The sequence below is a fragment of the Anolis sagrei genome, chromosome 3, assembly GCF_037176765.1.
Source record: "Anolis sagrei isolate rAnoSag1 chromosome 3, rAnoSag1.mat, whole genome shotgun sequence".
Taxonomy (NCBI): domain Eukaryota; kingdom Metazoa; phylum Chordata; class Lepidosauria; order Squamata; family Dactyloidae; genus Anolis; species Anolis sagrei.
Window position 1 is genome coordinate 77,043,160 of NC_090023.1, and position 25,547 is coordinate 77,068,706.

Genomic DNA, 25,547 nt, shown 5'->3' on the forward strand with positions numbered 1-25,547 from the left:
TTTAGCAAGAACACAATAATAATTTGTATAGTTAGGCAGCTTCTCCCAAGCTTTTGTCCTATAAGACTACAACACCCATTACCCACAGCATAGTAGTCCAACACATGCAGAGAGCGTCAGGTTGTGGAATGTTGAATTACTTGAAAACTCTGCTGCTGATTTTGTTCAGAAAGCATTCTTCACTTGCTGCTTTCTTTCTTTGAAAATTCCCTGGGCCTTATTATAAACTTCCCCTAAAGCTGAATGAAAGAACAATATGTCCCTTTTCACCTTCTGTCTGCATTTTAAAACTTAATCTTTCCGGAAAGGTGAAAAATCCTCTTCAGTTTAAAAATTCACGCAATTGCACTAGAGCTTTTTTTGCCACTCAGTCTTGAAATCTAACATTGATCAAGGTTTCTTGAAAGATTTCCCTCTTCTCTTGGACCATGGTACTGTTCTATTATGTCCTAGATTCAGCATCTATTTTGATGTTTTAAAAATAGAAGATAAACATTCTCACTTTTAAATAAAAAGATTTGCTGCTCTTCTCCGCAAGCCTTTTGGAGAATCTACTGATCAAAGCTGTTCTGAGAAATCATCTTTTCTGCCTGGAATATGATAACCTACTGTCCTTAGAATACACTAATACAATGTAAGATATTCAGACCTTGAATAAAGTTTCTGTTTTGAAGTAGCAGAAAGAGAAAAGAAGAAAGAGGCTCTAAAAGCTACTTTATCACTGAATCATTTGGGCTAGACATAAATAAAAATAACTTCCTCCTTTGTTCTTGGCTTGTTTCTTCTTCCTTTCCCCTTTGAATGTTTACCTATGCTCACTGTAATAATTAAGTGAATACATCCTTTGAAGGACCAAGTACATCTCTCTGTCTTCCACTAAGACAATTATAATTGCCAGGCAGACTACTTTTGTGCTACCATTTCAGCACCCATGGTCCTGTCAACAAATGAAACGGGACAAATTGGGATAAGTTTTGGCTGAGGTTGTCATTTTATTATAAGTATGTAAAAAGAGTCTTGCTGGACTGGATCAAAGACTTGTCTTCTCCAGCATTCTGTTCCCACCATGGCTGACCAATTACCTAGGATGTGATGATTGCAGAAACTTGTTAACAATTAAATCCAATGGTTCTTCTCTTTCTTATCTAAGGGTTGTCAAATCAGAATGCCTGATACCTCCTCCTTTGTTCTGTCCTGTTTCTTAGGCATGGAGGAATGTACAGCAGGTAGGAGGACTTTTCTGCTGGCTGATCAGGGTTTAATTTGGAGTCCTCTGAATTTGTGATCACTTCTTGGCTCTCTTAGCTAGATTGGCTTTATCTTTCCCCTTAGCTAGATTGGCTTTATCTTTTCCTTGTCCTGGTGCAGATTTTCGGGTGTTTCCCTTCTCCTTATCAGGGTTGTTGCTGGCTGCTTCTCTCCAACATTCTGCTGCCCAGTGCCCCTCTTTACCACATTTGAAACAGACCATCTTTTCTCTTTCTGTTCTCTGCTGCTCGACCAGCCTCTACTTGGGTTTCTGAAACCCTCACTGCTTCCTGCTGACACTGTAGTGTTTCTCCCAGCAGCGAAATCTCTTGCTCGTCATCTCACCTGTTGCTTTATATACTCCACCTTGCAAGCCAAATAAATCAATTCCTCCAAGCTTGCAGGATTGTCTCTGTGTAAGGCCCATTCCAGCACCCTTGAAATACTCCAACTTGGTGGTATATGACAAATCTGTAATCTTTACTGTGATAGCTGTAAACTCTAGGGCATACTTTGACACTGGGCAATGCCTCTGAATATGTCCTCATAGACTTGCATGTAATTACGCATATTGGTGAGAAAGTATAACAATTGCTGTGGCTGTCCCTTGAATTTCACTTTCAATTCTCCTTGTTGTACCATCTGGCTCAGTGCACTGTCCATAGTCCCTTTTACCAGGCCCCAGGACTGCCTGGACCCTCTTCTTATCTCCCCCACTGAGTAAATGAGTTGTCCGGGTTTGAGGAATACTCCTTTGGAGACGACTTTGGACCAAACCCATCTACTTTACCCCCAATGTTACGGGAATACTTTGGAGCACTGTCTCCATAGACTCTTCATTAGATTCCAAGGTATGGAGTTGTTGAGGGGTTTCATCAGGCCTCCACAAGGGTTCCTTCCTCTTCTTCCTCTTCACTGTCACTTCAGGAATCAAAAGAAATCTCGACTTCCATATTCTGGTGTTGTGCTTTCAGCTCTCCAGGATGATAAGTGAGATTCTGTTGTTGCCTTCTACAACCGAATCTCACATTTCTTTTAGCGGTGTATAATCCATTGTTATTAATTCTGACTTCTCCTCCACATTTGTGGCCCATCCATGCCTTCGCCGTGGGCTCCTTTCTCTGACATTTCTGTCATTTCTTGATTCTCATTGACCAAGGCGAGGAAAAGCAGGACTGGATTCGTAACTCAATATGATTGCATAACCTTGTTAGCAATTAAGTTCAGCCACAAGGAAATCTTGGAGATGTCTTTAATGCTAGGTTACTACTATACAGCAAAGTTACAAATGAAGAAAATGAGGGCAAGTTCTCAGTTCAATACCCCCAATAGCTCCATCCCTTCAACTCTCCAAAGTTCCTCCATACAGCCTCCAGGTCTTCTAGTGTGAGCTGGTTTGTCTTATCAGGCTCTTCCCCAAGCAGGGTCCAAGATGTTTTCACTCTGTTTTCATTCCTCAACCTTGGCTGTGAACTCATGGTATGGAGGTGTTCTGATGCCTTGAACACACCAGATACGGAGCCCATGACATAGAAGAATATCACAAGTATAAAGTATCATGCCCCCCCCCCCCCGAGGATAGTTATATGATTCTAGATCATAGCTCTTCAACTATGAGGATTTACATATTGTCATATCCCATTGTCTATAGGCTGGTGGTTACAGTCCAATAACATCTGAGGGCTTTAAGTTCTCCATCTTTTCTCTAAATACTACAAAGAAATACAGTGCATGTTTCCTCTGCAATTCAGGAAATATGTACTGATTTATATGCCATTTTATGTATGCAGGTAAACATGGCAGGTAAGGCGAAGTTCCCCACCCCCTTGTGCTTCTCAACCTGTGGATCTCCAGATGTTTTGGCCTTCAACTCCCAGAAATCCTAACTGCTGGTAAACTGGCTGAGGACTGAGAGCTTGAGAACCACTCCCCTTGCTCCTATTATTATTATTATTATTATTATTATTATTATTTCATTTTTGCCTCATATATATGCATTCTTCAAAAAAGTAAAGTGACCAAGACAAAATCCCCAACCATGTCTTTCTAGACAAGAGTAAAGGTGCTCTGAAAAATGTGTAAAAAATTGGCCTTGATAGATAATAAGAAAAGGTATTTGTCAGGAATTAAGAATGTGAAGAAAGATTGTCAGCTGTAGTTGAATGTGATGACATATAATGTTTACTGACTTCTGCTACCAGCACAAAAATAAATCAGACCTTGTGTTAAATACATTCTTTATTATCACCTCCAAGTCTGCACTGTTTACAAAGTCATTTCTTTATTACAGTAGTGTGGGGGCAGCACGAATCTTATCTTTTTCAGCAGCCACATCTGCAAACTGGAATTTACTTTCATTCTGTTATCAACATGGTATAAAGAGCAAGAATCAAATGCAACCCCCGGGAACAAAGACCATACAGACTATGATGTGGAAAAGGACTTATTTCACTTAGACTTAGTTTGAAAAGGAAATGATAATTAAACTCACAGTTGAAAATGATCCAAGTATTGTGTTTGCAGATCAAAATTGTGTGAAGACACTGAGCAAGAAACATTGCTTTTACTGTTTGAAAAAGTTAAAAAAGAATAAACTGAACTGGCTGAGGAGGTAATAAATGAGGAGGAGTTGTGAACAAATTGAGATAACTTCCCAGTATGGACAAAACCTACTGGCAACTTCATTGTCACTGACCAAGAATTGGTGCCCTTACAGCGTAGCCAAAGAACAGGGAAGATTGTAACTTCTCCTAGGGCTCAGCAAGTTACATAATGGCTTATTCCCTATTGTCACACTTTCTATTTGATCTTTATATTCCTAGAGTTTGATTCATAATTCATTTGGTTCAGTGAGTTACCAATGACAATAAGTGGGCTATGAATTGCATTGGACCACTTTCAGAAAGGCCTCTCTATACCTTGGTGGCCACAGAATCAAGTAATGAAGACTTGCAGGTTTGAAGCAGGCACCTTGATCAGAGGTCAATTTGCTCGCATTATTCCCTGACATCAAATACATTTCAATAGAGTGAGTTTATGCAATCTCTTATGAGCAGTGTAGAGTGATAAAGGAAGCTCCAGGTGATAAATAGATAGATATTCAATAAATGGTGAAGTGCACTGCTCAGGAGAGGAGAATCTTAGAGTTGGAAGAGACGTTGGGGCCATCCAGTCCAACCCCCTGTCAAGAACCAGGATAATCACATTCAAAGCAACCCCGACAGATGGCCATCCAGCCTCTGTTTAAAAGCCTCCAAAGAAGGAGCCTCCACCACTTTCCTGGGCAGAGAGTTCCACTGCTAAACAGCTCTCACAGTCAGGAAGTTCTTCCTAATGTTCAGATGAAATCTCTTTTCCTGTAGTTTGAAGCCATTGTTCCATGTCCTAGTCTCCAGGGCAGCAGAAAACAAGCTTGCTCCCTCCTCCCTATGACTTCCCCTCACATATTTATACATGGCCTTCAGCTCCTATGACCAAAATCATCTCTAAGTTGAGATGTGCTGGTATTTTTGGCCAACTCTTTTACTTTGGCTTCACCCATCATTCTTCTTAGTAATTGAACATAGATTTTGGATTGAAATGTTGCCATGCCAGCCTGCCGTGCCCTAGTGATGGGCTCAGGGCTCCACATATTCCATGGGGAACATCTACCACAAATATGTTGATAGACATGTGGAGCTTCTTTTCAAGCAGGCTGAATAGCAGTGTGTGTGGCTCCTGAAACTGGGAGTATTTGAAATGAGCAATTGGAACTCCACTCATATATTCCTTCAATGGAAGAGGAAGTGTATAATCTGGGCCTTAATCTACTGTCTCAACTGTTTTAGTCTAACCATTCAAGTGTTGGAAATGGCAACCTTCCAAGCCTCCACTAACTGGGTTGTTTAGGTTTTTCAGGCTATATGGCCATGTTCTAGAAGCATTCTCTCCTGACTTTTCACCTCCATCTATGGCAAGCATCCTCAGAGGTTGTGAGCTCTGAGGATGCTTGCCATAGATGCAGATGAAACGTCAGGAGAGAATGCTTTAGAACATGGCCATATAGCCTGAAAAACCTACAACAACCCAGTGAGTCCAGCCATGAAAGCCTTTGACAATAACTCCACTAACAGTTTGTAAATGTGTATAATTGTTAACCTATATTGTATGTACATTTTGGTTTGCCAATTTGACTGTACCTCTTTGGTGTGGGAGGGGCTTCAGACACAGGACTCTATTTTGTATACAGTTTGCATCAGACTTCAGTGGAAGTGGATGCATGTTGTTGTTTAGAGACTTTAATAGAGAAGGATGACTTATGACCTTCAGTGAGTATAACTATACTTAAAGACTATGGACTCTTAAGAATGATAACCTGTGTACTCAACATACAGGGAAGAAATTACATTCTATTTATAACTGAACTTTAATAAGAAATGTGCCTGTATGATGAATTAATGCAAGATGTTTGAGAGTAAACAAGTTATGTTATTTTTCAAAGAAGACTGTTTTGTTTTGTTTTTTAATCCCTGAGTGCATATTTTAACTAAGAGGTTTCAAGGGAGTGTAAATCTTTTGGGCAACTGCAAACTTCAACTTCAGAGAAACAACCATTCTCTGTTAACAAAATATATTTTTAAGTGAAAAGTCTTTATCCGTGGCAGTTTAAAGACATGGTTCTTCAGTTTAACAGCTGAGTTACCTGTGTGCCATTACATGAATGTTTATGAATATCACTTGTTCAAAGAGTGATTTCTAATAAGGTCATGCTTTTCTTGACTTGTGGTTTTCAAAAAGATGGTCTCCACATGCTCATGGAGATTCACATTTGCCAAACGGGTGTGACATCATTTTTTTACCTTTTCAATAATAATAATAATAATAATAATAATAATAATAATAATAACGTTATTTATACCCCGCCACTATCTCCCCAAGGAGACTCGGGGCAGCTTACATGAGGCCACACCCATCAATACAGAAAACACAATATAACGCAAAAACACAACATAAAATCAGAAAATAAAATAACAAAATACAAAACCAATGTAAATAGGCAACACAACAATATGGAATCAAAACATTAAAACACTAAAAATAATCAAAGTGGGCAGGGCCAAATTCAAAGATTAAAATTTTAAAACACTGGGAGATAGGGCAGTGTAAAATATCAGGAAAGGGATCTGGGGGATACAGTAGGATTTCATTGCACAAACCAGAGAATAACGTGCTTCTGAGGACATTTTATGCAGAGTTTGGTCAGGGATTATCATACATTCAGTCATTGCACAGCCATGTTTTCAGGCTCTCCCTAAAAAAATTCAGGGTGGGAGCTTGCCTAATATCTCTGGGGAGTGAATTCCAGAGTCGAGGTTATGGTGCACTTATTTCCAATAGGTTATGGAATTTCCAATATCAAAAACTATATTATTTAATTTATCATGGAAAATCAGGTCCCAGGGTTTTTCCACTGGTTCATCTTCATGCTCGTAAAATTCCTGTGTAAAGTAACAGTTTCAAGCTTTGCTCTTATATAGTACATGAATCATACCAACTATAGCTGAGGACATCAAAAACAGCAGAAGGCATGCCTTCCGTTCATTAGTAAAACAGAGTTGGCCACTGTTTGCTTGTAGGTTACTAAGTTAAATGAAAAATGACAGCCAGTAAAGAGAGGCATAAGCCATGATTAGCATTTTGTCCGCTAGTTAAATATTGGATTTGATCCAGTACAATGGATCAAACATGACTACTGAGTCAGGCTTCACGTCCCAATGTCTTACAGTCTGACATAACCTACTTTTCCAGTAAAAGCAATCTCATAGAGGAAAAGAAGGGGGGGGGGGGGGCAAATGGTTTGCATAACCTCAGATCTTTAGAAGTTCTGTATTCTTTTTCTTTACATTCAAATCACGAAGGGAAAAGGAAGCATATGGGCCTGAACGAATAACATGTTTTTGCAATATGTTAATTGTTGCAATTATGACGTTTACAATCTCAGTTGTAATTTTGTTACTAAATTAACAAAACTGTACATCCTTTCTTTCTTCTGACAGAAAAGAGAACACATTTTTATTTTGAACTAGTTTGGGTACCCAGTGTTGCCTGGGTTATTTGAAAAAAGTCATTTTTAATTGTACAAAATGCTTAAAGTTATGGGTGAACTACTACTCAAGTCATGCCAGGTTAACCCTGAAAAACTCCATCAGTACTTAAAGTTTGTTATGTTGGGCAAGTTTGTCCTAAGGTCTAACTTGATTCAGAATTGAGAATATCTGGGAAATATCTGAAGACAACTTGATGACAGCGAGCTTTCCTTTTTACATGTTCAAAGTTTGGCAGAACTGTCCAGCAATTAGGTTATGGCACCAAGAGGTCTTTTTAAGGCTGGTTTTGTGGATTTACTATGGTAGAAACTTTGGTAGGTCACATTCTATTTCATCAAGTACCTGAAATGTTGTCCTTATTATACAAACAGTACGTACAGAGGCAATAACATAAAACAAAGCAAAACCCACAAGTGTACCCAGATGGAAAGGAAACAAAGATCTTGTAACAATTCAATCTGAAGTAGAACTGGACATAGTGCCTTTATCCACAAACCCAGCAACTCAGTGGTTTAACCGACTGCACCACTGGGGTATCATGTCTCTAATGCTGGAGATAATAAAACAGCCATTATCAGTGTTACTCGAATGTCTTCTTAAAGTCATCAAAGCCTCATGGTAGGAAATTTTATAATTTAAGTAGTGCATGGTATGAAATGGTGCTTCCAGATAATCCTGGTTCTGGGACTATGGTATGAGAGAGCTGCAGAGGAAAACACCCCCCCTCCCCCTTACAAAGGTTGCCAGGAAAATCTTGTGTTAGGGTCACCATCAGTTGAAAATGACTTTTCAAGGCACACAACAACAATAGGTCCAAGGTCCTTGAAGTAGTCAGTTGTTGTCATAGTTACAAGTTTTGTATTTTCTCTCAAGGTAAATAGCATGGTTCTTTGGCGGGAAGGGGCACCTCACTCCATTGGTCTCTGTTCCCACATTGCAAAGGATGAGCTGGCTCTGAAACACTGTGACACGCCTCCATCCCATTGAGTGAGGCCACTTGTAACTATATAATTACTTTAAATATTTTTGGCACAACAAAAAGAGACAGAGTTGGCATTTGCTTCAATTACAATACACTATAATTTAGCTCAGTGTCTAACACTGAATCTATATATAATTCTAGATTAATTGGTTTCATTATTAATAACAATAATGAAACCAATTCTTTAAAACTGGGGCCCCTTCCTAACAGCTGTATAAAATCCCACATTATCTGCTTTGACCTGGGATATATGGCAGTGTGGATACAGATAACCCAGTTCAAAGCAGATATTGTGGGATTATCTGTTTTGACATTCTCAGTTATATGGCTGTGTGGAAAGGCCCTGGATCTCAATGCAGTAACGATGGTCTCTTCTACACAGCCAAATAAAATCCCACATTATTTGCTTTGAACTGGAATATATGGCAGTGTGGACTCAGATAACCCAGTTCAAAGCAGATATTCTGGGTTATAAAGCTGTGTGGAAGGGCCCAATGACCCCTTCTATGCTGCCATGTAAAATCGAGATTATCTGCTTTGAACTGGATTATATGGCAGTGTAGATTCATATAATCCAGTTCAAAGAAGACAATGTGGATTTTCTGCTTTGATTGTCTGGATTATATGACAGTGTAGAAGGGCCAAAGTCTAACTGAAATCAATTCCTTTGAACTGGAACTAATTATAGTAACTAGGGCCCCTTCTACACTGCCATATAATCCAGATTATCAAAACAGATCATCCCCGGTATCTGCTTTGAACTGGATTATCTGGGGGCCCTTCCACACAGCCCTATATCCCAGAATATCAAGGCAGAAAATCCCATCATATCTGCTTTGAACTGGAATATATGGCAGTGTGGACTGGTTGTTTTTCATTTTATTTATTTATTTATTTACCTTACTTATATACCGCTGTTCTCAGCCCGAAGGCGACTCACAGCGGTTCACAACAAATACGAACAGCAAAAATTCAGTGCTACAGTATAGAAACAGTTAACAACCTAACACATTACACAATTAATAAACAGTTACTACAATACCCATTCACTGTCGTCTCGCCATCAAAAACATGTTCCAGATTCGTCATCCATTGTTCCATTCCAGTGTTCATTAACCAATTTTCACACTTTTATACCATAAGAAGGGGCGGGGAGGGGGGGGAGGGGGAGGCCAAGGAAAGTATAATAGGTTAGTTATGGAGTTAGTAAGTTAGGTGTATCCATAAGTCTAATGTACTTCCAAGGATTTATTTTATTTATCGTGTCATCAGCAACCAGACCATTGTATTACATTTCCAACAGAACAAAACAGACAAACAGATAAAAAAACAAAAATTTTGCAAACTTGGTAGTTGATTAAATGTCCTTTGACCAGTATCTGGCCGCTTGGAGTGCTTCTGGTGTTGCCTCATCCAAGGATGAGGAAGGAGAGGGGATTGTTAAACATAGATTTGTATTTAAAACCATTCCATTCACTATGTCTTTTGCTTAGGAAAACCAAAAAGAATTGGTGGCTTGCTGTGAGTTTTCCCGACTGTATGACTATGTCCCAGAAGCATTTTCTCCTGGCGTTTCGCCCACATCTACGGCAGGCATCCTCAGCGGTTGTGACCTCACAAGGCAGATAATCCACAATATCTGCTTTGAACTGGGTTATCCGAGCCCACACTGCCATATATTCTGATTCAAAGCAGATAATGTGGAATTTTATTCAACCGTGTGGAAGGGGCCGAGGTCCATACTCAGATAATGTGGGATTTTCTGCCTTGATATCCTGGGATAAAGGGCTGTGTGGAAAGACCCTTAGCTTATACTAACATATAATCTAGTTCAGGGGTCCTCAAACTAAGGCCCGGTGGCTGGATGTGGCCCTCCAAGGTCATTGACACAGCCCTTGCTCAGGGTCAACCAAAGTTTGAAATGACTTGAAAGCATACAACAACAACAACAACAACACCAATCCTATCTCATCAGCCAAAAGTAGGCCCATACTTCTCACTGAAATACTAATAAGTTTATATTTGTTAAAATTGTTCATCATTTTAATTATTGTATTGTTTTTAAGTGTCTTTTGCACTACAAATAAAATATGTATTCATTAGTGTTTTTTTCCCCCAAATTATAATCCAGCCCTCCAACAGTTTGAGGGACTGTGACCTGGCCCTCTGTTTAAAACGTTTGAGGACCCCTGATCTAGTTCAAAGCAAATAATCTGGATTTTATATGGCAGTGTAGAAGGGGGCTAGGTCTAATTAAAGGTAACTACTTTGAACTAGATCGAATTGTAGTAAGTAGGGCAGAGGGTCTAAATCAGGCATGGGCAAACTTCCTCCCTCCAGGTGTTTTGGACTACAACTCCCACAATTCCTAACAGCCTACTGGCTGTTAGGAATTGTGGGAGTTGTAGTCCAAAACACCTGGAGGGAGGAAGTGTGCCCATGTCTGGTCTAAATGCCAGTGGGATGGTGCTCTCTCCCTGCAGCTGTCATGTAGAGCTTCTGATCCAGCTCCTCCACTCAGGTGAAGTTCCAATGGGCTGCCTTGCTTTCTGGAAAGCCGGCGCGGCGTGCAGTGAGGGCCACGTGACTGCAGGGAGCAGCAGAGGGCAGGAACGCCCCTTCCCGGGCCGTCCTCTGTGACGTCGGGCGGCGGTTGCCTGGCAACGGGGCTCCAAACAGGCCCCGGGCGCGCCTTGCGGGCCCAGCGGGTTCGGGCGAGAAACACCAGCCAGCCCCGGTCGGCAGCAGGCGTGCCGCCATGGCGCTCCCGCTTCTGCCCGGGAACTCCTTCAACAGGAATGTAAGTGGCCTCGCGCGCTCGCTCGCGCTGCCGCCCTGCTCTCCCGGGGAGGGGGCCCAGGTTCCTGCCCTTCTCCTTCTCTCCCTTTCAGGTCGCCTCTCCGTTCCTGGGCTTCAGAGAGTTCTCTTGGGCCAGGAGGGGCTTGGCCAGGCCCTCCCTCTGAAAATTAGCCCCACAGCACGTGGTGTTCGTTGGTGGTCTCCCATCCAAGCATCAACCAGGGCTGGCCCTGCTTAGCTTTGGAGATCAGGCTGCATTTGGTGCCTTTGAACCAATTAGGCCAACATCGTTCATGACTACCCCCTTTCTCCACATTTAGGACACACATTCAAAGGTAGCTGTGCTCCTCATGCAGAAAAATACACTGGGCCCCTGGTATCTGCCCTTGGTATTCAGCATCATTAAATTGATATGCCTTATATGAAAGGGAAGAATGTATGGCTTGCTATTAGTTTCTGTTTTTAAAATATACAAACCATGGATGATGGAATCCAAGAATGCAGAATCTGTGGATATGGAGAGCTGACTGGAAAACAGAATCTACAGAAAGGGATGCCTTTATTGACAAAATGCACAAAATACTTAATGCAAGCTTTCAATAATAATAAACTTTATTTGTACCCCGCTACCATCTCCCCAAGGGACTCGGTGCGGCTTACATTAGGCCGAGCCCACAATACATCAATACAAGCAACAACAACAACAACAAAACAATTAAATAAAACTCATCAACAAAAAGCAGTCTACAATGACAGTAATACAACACACATTTAAAATCTATGGCTGGGCCAAATGTAATTAAAGTTAAAAATAATGCTAGGCATGAACAAGATAGGAGAGATTGGGCGTTGGTGAGAGCGTACAAACAATCCTAAATCAATGAAAAGTGCATTTAGAGGGCACAATGCTGAGAGTTCATTATTCTGGGAAGGCACACTGGAACAACCATGTTTTCAGGCTCCTCCTAAAGACTGCCAGAGTTGGGGCATGCCTGATGTCCTTGGGAAGTGAGTTCCAAAGTCAAGGGGCCACCACTGAGAAGGCCCTCTCCCTCGTCCCCACCAATCTCGCCTACGATGGAGGTGAGAGCGCAAGCAGGGCCTCTCCAGATGAACGAAGAGATCATGTGGGTTCGTAAACAAAAATGCGGTCACTCAGGTAGGCGGGTCCCAAACCGTTCAGGGCTTTGTAGGTAAGAACTTGCACCTTGAATTGGGACCGGGAAATAAATGGCAGCCAGCGGAGCTCCTTAAACAGGAGGGTTGACCGCTCCCTGAAAAGAACACCAGTTAACAATGTATTGTCGAAGGCTTTCATGGCTAGAATCACTCAATTCTTGTGGGTTTTTTCTGGCTATATGGCCATGTTCTAGAGGCATTTCTCCTGACATTTCGCCTGCATCTATGGCAAGCATCCTCAGAGGTGAGGTCAGCATCCTCAGACCTCACCTCTGAGGATACTTGCCATAGATGCAGGCGAAACGTCAGGAGAAATGCCTCTAGAACATGGCCATATAGCCCGAAAAAACCCACAAGCACCAGTTAACAATCTGGCCTCCGCCTGATGGACCAACTGAAATTTCCGGGCCGTTTTCAAGGGCAGCCCCATGTAGAGCGCATTACAGTAATCCAATCTGGAGGTGACTAAGGCATGGACCACCCTGGCCAAATCAAGGCATCTTCACCAGGCAAAAAGGACATTTAATCAACTACCAAGCTTGCAAACTTTGTGTTTGTTTGTTAGTTAGTTTAAAATGCAATACAACTGTTTGGTTTGCTCCTGACATGATAAATAAATAAATACCAAGCAAAAGGGATTCAAAACAATCATACCGAAGAATAAAAGAAAAAGAGGTGATGTTGGAGTCACAGGCAAACCTTTTGCATCTGATAACGTTTCTGTTGTTCAATTGGAACAGTGATTCCCAACCTTTTTCTTGACCAGGGACCACTTTGACCAGGGACTACTCTCCAATATTAGTACCAAAAGGGTTACAAATCAGGTTTTGGCCAGCTTTATATTTGATTTGGTTCTTTGGGTTGCTGATTCGGAAAATCGTATGAGATTGACCACATCAGCTCTAGTTTCTGATACAGAACATACACCATCCAGTAGTTGTCATCTGCTTGCCCACAGAAAACCATATTTAATAATCTAGAGCTGATGTGGTCTATCCAATGCAATATTCTGAATCAGCACCCCAAATAACCTCAGGAACAGGCCTAAAATGAAGACACCAAGGCATCCCTGCTTCCAGGCACCACACGGAACAGCTCCGCTTAGGAAGAGGGAGGAGGAGTTGAAGCAGCAGTTGTGCCTTTCCTGGGTAGTCTCCCCTTCCAACATCCCTGTTGCCTCAGCACTATAAGAGGGTTTTGCGAGACCAGTCGCTTTTGTTGCAACAGTGACGGTTCTTGCAGACCACAGGTGGTCCACGAACCACAGGCTGGAAACCAGTGGTCTGGAGGGGTCTCAGTACAGGCAGAGGTCCTTTCTCTTTTTTGATCATGTGGGGAATAAGGCAAAGGTCAGAAAATGTTACATTCCATCAACAGTTCCTTCTTTAGGCACCAGGATGCCTCTGGGTGCATCTATACTGTAGATTGAATGCATACTGACCCTACTTTCACTGCCATAGTTCAATGCTAGGGAATCCTGTAATTTGGTGAGGCACCATCACCAGGTAGAAATGGCTATTGGCTAAAGACTTTGGGCCTTTCCACTCAGCCCTATATCCCAGAATATTGAGGCATAAAATCCCACATCTGATTTGAACTGGACTATATGGCAGTATGGACTCAGATAACCCAGTTTAAAGCAGATATTGTGGGATTTTCTGCCTTAATATTCTGGGAAGGGCCATTTGTAAAACTACAATTCACTCATGTAAGGAAACAGACAAACCCTGATAGTTTATAATCTAGTATTAATTATGTGTCGATTCCAACCTCACAGAGCTCAAAGCAGTTGTGGATCATTCTTTCCACACACTTTGTCCTTACAAGTGCCTTGCAAATTAGTTCAGGCCCAGAGAAATTGGTTGGTCCAAGTTCATCCAATGCGTTCTACGGCTCAGTAAGGTCCTGAAGCTCTCAGCCTCAGTCCAGAACACATTAGTGTTCTGTATTTAATTTAGGCCATTTCTACTTAGGACCCTTCCACACAACCATATAACCCAGAATATCAAGGCAGATAATCCACAATATCTGCTTTGAACTGGGTTATCCGAGCCCACTCTGCCATATAATCCAGTTAAAGCAGGTAATGTGGGATTTTTTACAGTTCTGTGGACAGGGCCTCAATCTAGTTTTGTACAGACTAGTTGGAAGAGATCCCAAGGGCCATCCAGTCCAACCTTTGGTCTTATTTTATTTGTGTTTTGTTTTAATGAATTGTTTTGCTTTTATGTCTGTGAACATTCTTCCCCATACGTAAGCCACCCCATATTCCTTTGGGGAGATGATGGTGGGGTATAAGAATATTATTATTATTATTACCTCCTGCCAAGTAGGAAAACACATTCAAAACACCACCAACAAACGGTCACCAAGCCTCAGCTTATGAGCCTTCAACTGCTGACTGCAGTTGTAGCCAATGCTGATAAAAATAGTACTACATATTGCAAATTTCCTGGGTCAGAGAAGTACTGATGTCGATTAATGTTGTCATCTGTGCATGTCGATTGGCTAGCAGTGGTTGCCCAGAAATTGTCATGTATTGACATCTCCTCATTCCTAGCTCAGTTGCTTGAAATCCTTTCTATACTTGAATATAATAGAATAAGCAATCTTGAGCCCTCCCCATCCTTTGAGCTATATCTATCACCAGGGTTAGATGGAGTAGACAAGAGCAATAGAAGCTGTAGTACAAAGCATTTCAGAACAAACAGGATACTTATGCTACAGCATCTATGTATAAAATTGTTTACCTTCACATTCACTCTTAAAGGAGTGTAGTGCATTGAAAAATTGTAAGAGGCAAATTTAAGGAACATGTTTTCCTTGCAAGCAGTGCAATTCATGTTAGTAGAAATAGAATATATATTGAGAAATGGACTTAGAAGTCATAGTAATTAAATGCATTTTATAGCTCTGCAGCGCATCATAAAAGAAGAAAATGTTTTCTGAGTGAACTAACTACCATTTAAAGGCGCAAGGACAGGTCCAAAACTTTTAAAATTACAAGTTGAGAAAGAAATCTTGTAAGATGAAGGATTCGCAGAAGAGAGTTATATCCAGGCTTATGAAACTACTCCATTTAATAAAGACTGGATTTCAAACACACTTTTTGTTCTGCTTTTATGTTGAACTTTAGGTGACTGCTGGATTTTTTTTTTTACCACATTTTCTGAAAATCTATTGGAAGAATGTTTAGAGGTGAAGTTGCTTTTCTGAAACCTAAGGGTTTGGCTTACCTATAACAATATTTGGTTTGCATAGGAGCATGCATTGTAATGAATTGTTAGATGTTTGGATGTGTTTCCACAAGCACCCTGGTGATTTATTGGTAGCTAGGCAGTTAATACCAATATTCTCTGTTGAATGGAAACTGCTCACATGCCCTCATATTAGGACACCTCATCTTTATGTATAGAAACAATGCACCTTTATTTCAGGTCTACGGGACAAACAATAGGGAGTGTGCAAGGTAGTGGACTACATAGATTTTGGTCCAAAGCAAGAATGCAGTTCTGGCTAATTGCTACATTCACACTTACCTCAAACAGACAAGAGTTCTTTCTCCCACCCTGGACATTTCACAGATATATAAACCCTATTTTCCTAGTTTCCAACAGACCTCACAACCTCTGAGGATGCCTGCCATAGATGCAGGCAGAATGTCAGGAGAGAATGCTTCTGGAACATGGCCCGGAAAACACACAATGACCCAGTTCTGGTATTCTTATAAAGAATCCAGATTACTGGTGATTTAAGACAAGAGCTAATTTTGAACTGGTCTGTTTTCCATTAGACCACATCTTGCCTGATGATCCTTAATAAGGACACTAAATATGCCTGGGGGTTATTTGTAGGCTTGTTACTATCTTAATAAGAACGATGTGTTCTCCAGTGTTTTTATAATAGTCCAAGGTTGCATGGCTAATGGCTTGGGATGATAGGAGATGTAGTAGAATGACATCTGGAGGTCCGCAGAATGGGAACTTCTGGGCTAGAATTAGTAGTCCTGTAGGCTGCCATGACTGGGAATCATTGGGATCCTGAGCCTTGGAGTTTGGACGTCTTGGAATCTAAAAGGTTGATCTACAGATCTCTCTAGTTATCACTGGAGATGAGGTGTGGTTATGTTTTATTTATTTTATTTTTTATCCTGCTTTTCTCCTGATATAGTAAATAGAATAAGCGTGTGTCATAGGGTAGAGTCCATAATTGAATTTGGTGAATCTGATACTATGTAGCTGTTGATGTTATACCATGCCTTTGAGACATCCTTACTGCCAAGTTTTGAGGAGACTGCAGCCATTAATATAAAATTGAGTCGTACCTGTTCTCCAGAATTGTAACTACAGTTTTCTTGCAAGAAAACTACTAGTTTCATCTTCATAAATATACCGTACCTCCACACAGCTTCTGGAACAGCAAAGTGGCAGAAGTTTTAATTTTCAGACAGTTGTTTCCTTTACAAATAGTTCTGTATTTGCAAGTGAGCGTTGCGCTGATATGATGATATGCGATTTGACCATGTGATGACAAAACAGAGCATGCTCTTTCTTGCTAATCCATAAATACAAGCAGGAATGGCACCATTAACTTATGTTGTTCCAAACAATAGTCCACTTTGTTATAATCATGAGGTGAAGTAAAAGAAACGATTTATGAATTCTGAATTCTGGCAGATTCAAGCATTCTTTTCATGGAGGTGGGATGCTGTGTAACCATATTTTCTTTGAATCAATATATCACCACCTGCTTTTCAGCCATAATTTTATTCTCCTGAATCAGTCCACTACTACCACCACTACCAAAACCTGAAGTGAATTCTGGACTTTTGTTTCATGATGCTTGGCTCCTTTTTGTTGTTGTTTATTCATTCAGTTGCTTCCTGCTCTTTGTGACCTCATGGACCAGCCCATTCCAGAGCTCCCTGTCGGCTGTGGCTACCCCCAGCTCCTTCAAAGTCAAGCCAGTCACTTCGAGGATACTATCCATCCATCTTACCCTTGGTTTGCCCCTTTTCCCTTTTCCTTCCATTTTTCCCAGCATCATTGTCTTCTCCAAGCTTTTCTGGCTCCTTTAAGTGGGGCAACCTTGTAAGGATTCTGCAGTACAGTTGGCCCTTTGTATCTACCATTTTTGCATGTATAGATTCAATCATCCATGGCTTGATTTGTTTAAAAAAATACAAAAAGCAAACCTTGATATAAGGAAGACAATTTTAGTATGCCATTGTATATAATGGAGCTTGATCTTAATGATTTTTTAAATCAAAGGAACCAACCCCAGCAGATACTGAACCCCCCTGGATTTGTTCCTGTTCTCAGGATTTTTTTTTTTTTTGGGTAAACACTATTATCTGTCATTTCCTGACCAGCTGTAAAATTCTATTTCGACCTTGAAGTGGCTTTATAAAAAATTACATTTCAGGACAACAAAGTATTATTCTCCTTTATCCCCCCCCCAAAAAAAAATTACAATGCTACAGTGCATCAGTAAAATAGCATTGTTTCTTGCAATATAAGCATTAAAAAATCAGAGTGAAGAAATTTCCATTCAAATCGTAGGGCCATGTCATTAAGCCACACCACAGTTTTAAAAAGACTTTGGAATAGCCCTCCTACAGATATAAGAAATTGCTACAAACGACTCCAACCATTCTAAGTATAGAACAGAGTGATGGAAACATATCAACAACTTGGAAAAACTAAATGTGTTTTTTGAGAACATACTATGGAACTCCCTTCCTGGTGAAATCAGGTCGGCCCCTTCCCTCCTGTCTTTTAGAAGGATGGTAAAAACTTGGCTGTGGGACCAAGCTTTTGGGACAGGGCAATAAAGCGGCAATCAGAAAGACAACCAGGCCAATTAGATTTGACACAGATGACTAGGATGGTTTTAAATGGTGTATTTTAATATTTTGATAAATGTTTTTTAATGTGTATGTAGGTGTATGTGAATTTGTGTCCCAGCATTGAATGTTTGCCGTGTATATGCTGTGCTCCGCCCTGAGTCCCCTTCGGGGTATTTATTTATCGTGTCAGGAGCAACCAGACATTTGTATTACATTTTTAACAAAACAAGCAAACAAACAGACAAAATGCAAGCTTGGTAGTTGATTAAATGTCCTTTGACCGGTATCTGGCCACTTGGAGTGCCTCTGGTGTTGCCGCAAGGAGGTCCTCCATTGTGCATGTAGCAGGGCTCAGGATGCATTGCAGCAGGTGGTCAGTTGTTTGCTCTTCTCCACACTCGCATGTCATGGATTCCGCTTTGTAGCCCCATTTCTTAAGGTTGGCTCTGTATCTCATGGTGCCAGAGCGCAGTCTGTTCAGCATCTTCCAAGTCGCCCAGTCTTCTGTGTGCCCAGGAGGGAGTCTCTCATTTAGTATCAGCCATTGATTGAGGTTCTGGGTTTGAGCCGGCCACTTTTGGACTCTTGCTTGCTGGGGTATTCCAGCAAATGTCTCTGTAGATCTTAGAAAACTATTTCTTGATTTAAGTCACTGACGCGTTGGCTGATACCCAAACAGGGGATGAGCTGGAGATGTCACTGCCTTGGTCCTTTCACTATTGGCTGCTACTTCCCGGCGGATGTCAGGTGGTGCAATACCAGCTAGACAGTGTAATTTCTCCAGTGGTGTAGGGCGCAGACATCCCGTGATAATGCAGCATGTCTCATTAAGAGCCACATCCACTGTTTTAGTGTGGTGAGATGTGTTCCACACTGGGCATGCATACTCAGCAGCAGAGTAGCATAGCGCAAGGGCAGATGTCTTCACTGTGTCTAGTTGTGATCCCCAGGTTGTGCCAGTCAACTTTTGTATGATATTGTTTCTAGCACCCACTTTTTGCTTGATATTCAGGCAGTGCTTCTTGTAGGTCAGAGAACGGTCCAGAGTGACTCCCAGGTATTTGGGTGTGCTGCAATGCTCCAGTGGGGTTCCTTCCCAGGTGATCTTCAGAGCTCGGGATGCTTGTCTGTTCTTAAGGTGAAAAGCACATGTCTGTGTTTTAGTTGGATTAGGGATCAGCTGGTTTTCCCTGTAATAGTCAGTAAGAGCACCTAGAGCTTCGGATAGCTTCTGTTCAACCATCTCAAAGCTCCCTGCTTGAGCAGTAATGGCACGATCATCAGCATAGATGAAACTCTCTTGGTGAAACTTCTCACCTTCGGGGTGAGAAGGGCGGAATATAAATGTTTAAAATAAATAAATAAATACTTTCCTAGATTTGTCTGGAAGAACTCCTTAACTGTTCCATCCTTCCTTCTGGCTGGTCCAAGAACAAAAAAGGAAGTGACCAAAAGTCAGTAAGAAGACTGGTAGCCATTATTGCTTGAATTCACCTAGTGGGACTATCTTCCATTCTCTTCACCATCTGAGCCCCTTCATCCTCAGATAAATTTGCTCAAAACTATCCTCCAACCACTGCAGTTCAGTTGAGTATAGAAATCTTTTCCCCTCAAGTTCTGCTAATGGGAAATCTCAGTGCTAAAGATATTTCTAGAAATACATTTTGTGCAAAATATTGACTTGTGAGATAACATTGAATTTATTATAATATACTGACAATCCTCAAGTTGTGAACAAGATGGGTTCTGTAGGTTTATTCTTAAGTTGAATTTGTATGCAAGTCAGAACAGGTATATTTTTAAGTGCAACTCAGGAGACACACACACATTCATTTTAGTTTTGGATACCGTAGGAAGGGTTAACACTCCTATAGTATTTGTTTTGCTGTCTGTGCCCCTGTTCAGAAGATTTCACCTCTCTTTCTGTCCCTGTGATAATTCAATTTTGAAAAAAATAGGTTGTTGTGGAAACAAGGATTGATGATAAAGCTTCAGTGGAGACACTTTCCACTTGGATAACTCTTTTAGGGGTGAATTTCTCTTCCTAGGGGTTGATTTCTCTCACTTCCTGTTGCCTCACCCCCATTTGTAACTATGAGTCATTTGTTGGTTTTTACTCGGGGACTGCCTGTATGCCACTGTGACCTATAACTATATTTTGTTTTAATATTTGTATATTTATATGTTTTAAATGCAGTGCTAACGTTTTTATGTCAAGCTGCTTTGAATCCCCTTCGGGGGAGATAAAGTGGGGTAGAAATAAATATAATAAAATAATAAATAAAATAATAAATATAATAATAAGTTTTTCTTTGTTACTGTGATTATACTGTATTCATTTTTTGTTGGTTTCAATTTCAAACATGCTCTATCAAATGTATCAAAAGCATTCAAATCCCTTTTTTTTACTGTAAATGAAAATTATATTATTTAGATTGTTTAGTCTAAATTTCCTATTTCTGGTACACACCCCTCCTGGAAGTGCTGTTGCTGGTGGCTATGTTGGGGTCAGCTAATTTCAGCTGTTCTGCAAAATTTTTACAGTCTTAAATAGCACACTTTTGCTTTTCCCACTGTGAATAGGTAGTTAATGTTCCTACTTCATCTTTAACCATATTTCAGAGTTGACAAGTTAACATTCATAATGGAGATGAAACTGCACAAAATTTGACAAATAGTGGAAATACATGCATCCATTAAATGTGTTGCACTGATTAAGTCTGATCTAGCAGAATTGTTCTGGAATCAGTGCCACATAATCTCTAGATACTTCTGCTATTTCAGATCTTAGTATGCAGAGAATTCAGTGTTTATCTTCATTTTCACTATTTTTTTTGCCAAATGTGCAGTGCCAGTGATTTTTATAGGACTCCATCTTGCACCAAGGAAATTAGTAGAGTTGTTCAGCAGATGTCTTCAAATAAAATACTATCAAATACTCTGCCTCACTCAATATAGAGAAATATCATATCTGAAGAGTTTTTTAATGACATAGATCAAAATTAGAATGGGACCAGAGCTGTTCAGCATTGGAACTTGCCTCGGAGTGTGGCTCTCCTTTTTTGGAGGTTGGATGGCCATCTGTCAGGGGTACTTTGTGATTTTCCTACATGGCAGGTGGTTGGACTGGATGGCCCATGTGGTCTCTTGCAGCTTTATGATTCTAAAGTTACAATTTTTCTATTTTAAATAATGCTGTGGGTTTTGTTTTTACAATGTTTACAATACTCTTTAGTTCTTTTGCTTTCTAAAAATATCATTTATTTTCTCTTTATTTCAGCTAGGGAAAGACAAGTTCCATAAATCTCATCACTGGAGTTACTGCAATAAAGTTTCTATGCTGGTGGGAGAAGACAAACCTGGAATAGGAGGTGAACCTTTGCCTGGGCAGAAGCTGAAACCGAAGTATAGTGTTTTCCCTAGAGGACTTGGGAGTGATGCGCCTTCATGGGTAGCATTTGATAAACAGGTACACTGAGACCAGAGTCTTCATTGATTTGTTTAGTGGTAAGGTGGGAAACATTTCCCCATGAGTTCAGATCCTACAATGCCTTAACTTGCAGAAATTCATGGTGAGAAGGTACCCCATGAGAATGATTCAGGAAGGTTACAGGGAGGCCTTCATGAACAACGTTGGATATGGCATAGGAAACTGCTAAGGGAAGAAGAAACAGCCTGTGTTGGGTGGAATTCTCTGCTATTCAAATCAGACATATCTACCAGAAAAGGTCTGTAATATTGGATCCAAATGGACGGGTCTGCCCACATAACAATTGAAATTTATCACTCGTATCTTTGACTTGCTTGAGTCCTTGCCATAACAGATATTTTGTTTATGATTTGTTTTGTGCGTCTTCTAGTCAGTGACTGAGAGACACTATCATATGTTTTCTTGCTGTGATTTCTCAGAGGAAGTTTGACATTGCCTTCCTCTTAAACTGAGAGAATGGCTGCCAAAAGGTCCCTGTGGATTTCCTTGCTTGAGTGGGAACTGAGTTGAGTTTTCTGGAGTCTCAAATCACTACACTATGCTGGCTCTTTGCCGGTGATACTGAGGTTTATTTACGTTTAGAGAGATTACCTCATATTCCCCCCCCCCTTTTTTTTTTTTGCTATGGCACATAAACAAACACACACCACATCCATCCCCTCTTTTGTGGGCCATTTGTACAATTACTGGAAACTCTTTGTTCTACCCAGTCTTGTAATTTGTTACACAGTTATTTGTTTGGAGATAGAGAAGAGAGGTGAATCCACATTCCCTGGCTTTACTATAAGTTTTTTTCCTTGTTTGATATACTTCAGCTATAGTTTTATGATTTGAATTTGTATATAAATTAGAGGCTAAAGAAAATTAAGGATCTGTTATCTGCCATAAGTGATTTTGTCAGTGAATATTAGAGTATGTTGTATTAGTAACATGCTTTGTGAATCTGAGCACTAGCAACATTTGCAGTATCTGGCCTTGTGGGCTAATATTTGGGACACATCTAATTAATTATGAATAAGTAACTCAATTGAGCTACTATTGGTGAAAACTGTGAGCTAAAATGTTTTCCTGGTTTTTGCATTTTTGCTTACTGAATTTAAAAAATAAATAGGTTTATATATTTGATGATATCTTTGTGTGTTTTTAATCTGTATTCATTTTAATATTTTGTAAACTGCTTTAAGCCCCCATCTTAGAAAAAACACAGATATAAATGAATAAAATCTGTAAATGTGGAAGCCTCCAGTTTAAATATTACTTTAGCCATTAATGAATTTAATAGCTCTAGGCAAGCTTTAGCACATAATCTCAAGAATTATAACAATAATACTTATTCACAGTTATTATGGGGTTACTTAAAAAGCCTATTGCGCTTTCTCATCTCTTACCGAAACTCCGCTTCCTTGGGATTCCACAGCATACCATACCAGTTGGAAGGAAGCATGTAATACAATCTCTGTAGTTAATAGTAGGATTTAGCACAGTGCTGTTTGCCCTTCCAGTTGTGAGATTATGGTGTGCAGAGGAGCCTTCACTGCACAGGAAGTGGGGCCTTTAAAGGAAGGGGCTCCTTCCTAGGTAGAATGGGGCTTGTCAATGGCTGGGATAGAGAACACTCATCAGTCAGAGTAGACATAAGGAGATGGAGATTGTTCTCCCCTGATGCAGAGGATGGGAACATGATTAGAAGTAAGAAGGAATGGAGATAATGGTGGAATTTCTTCTTTGTGTTGTTTACCATTAGCTTTCAAATGGAAGGTGGTGCATGAAGGAACTTGGCAATGTTTGAAGACTCCTATACCGTCCACTGTACAGGAGCATTACTTTCTGTGTATAAAAAAAGTTACATGGGTGTATATGGAGAGTGGGGGGGGGGGTATTCCTCCCTTGATGCCTTCCAATTCATTTAATTGGTCCTGGGAGCAATCTGACCTCAATGAACAAAACACAGGTGCCTGTTCCACACTATGATGGAGAATGGACCCGCTCTGTTTCACTCAGGTTCTCCAATATGAAATTAAGTTGTGACTTTCAGTTATGTTTTTAATTTTATATTCAAACCACTGTTTGTAACACCAAATTATAGCTTGATCAACCTAGGATAGATTCTCTTAAGCCAAGCTTGTTCTGGGAAAGGGGGAAAGAAAGGGTGCATCATCACAGATCTTTATTCCTGGTCCTTGAAGCCATAGTTTACAGATTTGTCAAAGTAGGTGTGAATGTAGTCAAGATAGTTAGGGTGCATTTTGCATACCTCAAGTGCTAAGCTTCCACTTATTAATAGAATAGGACAAAGAGTGATAAGCATTATGCTGTTGTTCCCATGACATATAAGGCTACAGTCTTATACCCGCTTGCTTGGGTTTAACTTAAATTCATGGCAACTTCTGACATTGTAGGAAAACTTATCAGCTTTGTAATACAGTATTTTCAAATATGAGGCATACAAAATGGTGTCACTTTAAAAAAGTTATCCCTCTGCCCCTATTCTGTCAATTTCCTGATAAATTAAAATATAGAATAAGGATAAATAGGAAAAGAGCTTCAGATGCTGAATTCTAATAATATGTAAATAGTGCACTTATTTTTCCATTGTGTAATGAATGCTTCTAGAATGTAATGTTTGTGGCATGCTTGCCAAGTCAGTTCAGCCAAAGTGTTTTCAATTTAAATAATTTCCTGGCCCATGAAAACCAGTGGGGCAGATTCAGCATAAATTCAAATGCAATTATTTAACTGAAGTGAGAACTTGGATGTTAAACAGTTAAGTCACTTTTGGGACAATTCATGCTTGAAAATGTTTCTCATAAAATTTGCTCATCAAATTATACTGTCCAAGCAAGCCAAACATAATGTGGTTTCCAGAATGCCCCCCAGGTCTTGGCTAATCTCCATTCTCTTTCTGTATCCCCCCCCCCCCTTTTCTTCTCGATATACAACTTATGTTAATTTTATTTAAAGGGAGAGGATAAACATTAGAGCACGCACATGCCAAACACCAGGCAGCTGGTGATATTTTTGTGATCAAAGTTATAAAAGCTTGCAAGAAATAGAAATATTCCAAAAGTTCAGGGATCTGAATTGGTAGGTATAATCTGCAGTTCATTTCCTTGCTAATTTGAAAATTCTTCTTGGTGAGGCTTATAACTGTTCCCTTTTGATATTGGTAATGTTAGTAGCACAATCAGTCTTTAATTATCTATGTACAGCCTGCCTAATTAGAAGATTAAATCTGCTCATTAAGGACAAGTTCAGACAAGACTTTACCATGCCTTAATCACTTCTCTCGCCCCCTCAGCTGCTGTCACTCTATCTTGGGAACAGTGCATGCTTTAGCATCCTTCCAATCAAGCATATTAAAAGTTTTGCTATTTCCTGCAACATGGGTAGTCTTGATGTATGTTGGGCCAATTTTCAATGGTAGATATCCCATGCATACTTTTAAAGCCACCCAAATGGCCAGAGCTGTACATTTCTGCAAATATCAGAAGATCAGATACTGCTGTGAAATTAGTATTCTCACAATTAGCATAATTTATTTTTATATACCATCAATTTCCCAGATATATCCCCAGAACTGATACATTCCTGTATTCATGTGTCGCATAAATGCTGTGTTTTCTGTTCTGGAATGAAAAATATACCACAGATCTTAGCAAAGTCTTGTTTCTTGACAATCAATAAATAGAGGTAATTTGAGTTCAGTTCATACATAAACATTTAGGTGGAATTAACAAGCCACTGTGGACTTAACTGGATATCATATAAGTGGGTACTGTAAACTATTAAGAAGGGTGGGCATTCTTGCTCTGTGCCATTTGTCAGAGTCGTGCCCACCCACCATGAGACTTGTTGATTCTGATGCTTTTTCTGTATATTGTTAATGTTGTTTTTATGTTGTTTTATACTGATGTT

The 25,547-nt window shown here is 40.2% G+C and overlaps 1 protein-coding gene across 1 annotated transcript in view; it reads left to right on the forward strand.

Moving 5' to 3' along the window:
- The first annotated feature begins 10,956 nt into the window (after window positions 1-10,956).
- Window positions 10,957-25,547, forward strand: part of EFHC2 (EF-hand domain containing 2) — a 78,904-nt gene continuing 64,313 nt past the window's right edge. The window contains exons 1-2 of the mRNA XM_060770230.2: window positions 10,957-11,116; window positions 21,423-21,611. Of these exons, the coding sequence (XP_060626213.2) occupies window positions 11,075-11,116; window positions 21,423-21,611 (231 nt within the window). The 5' untranslated portion in view covers window positions 10,957-11,074. The remainder of the gene's footprint in view (window positions 11,117-21,422; window positions 21,612-25,547) is intronic.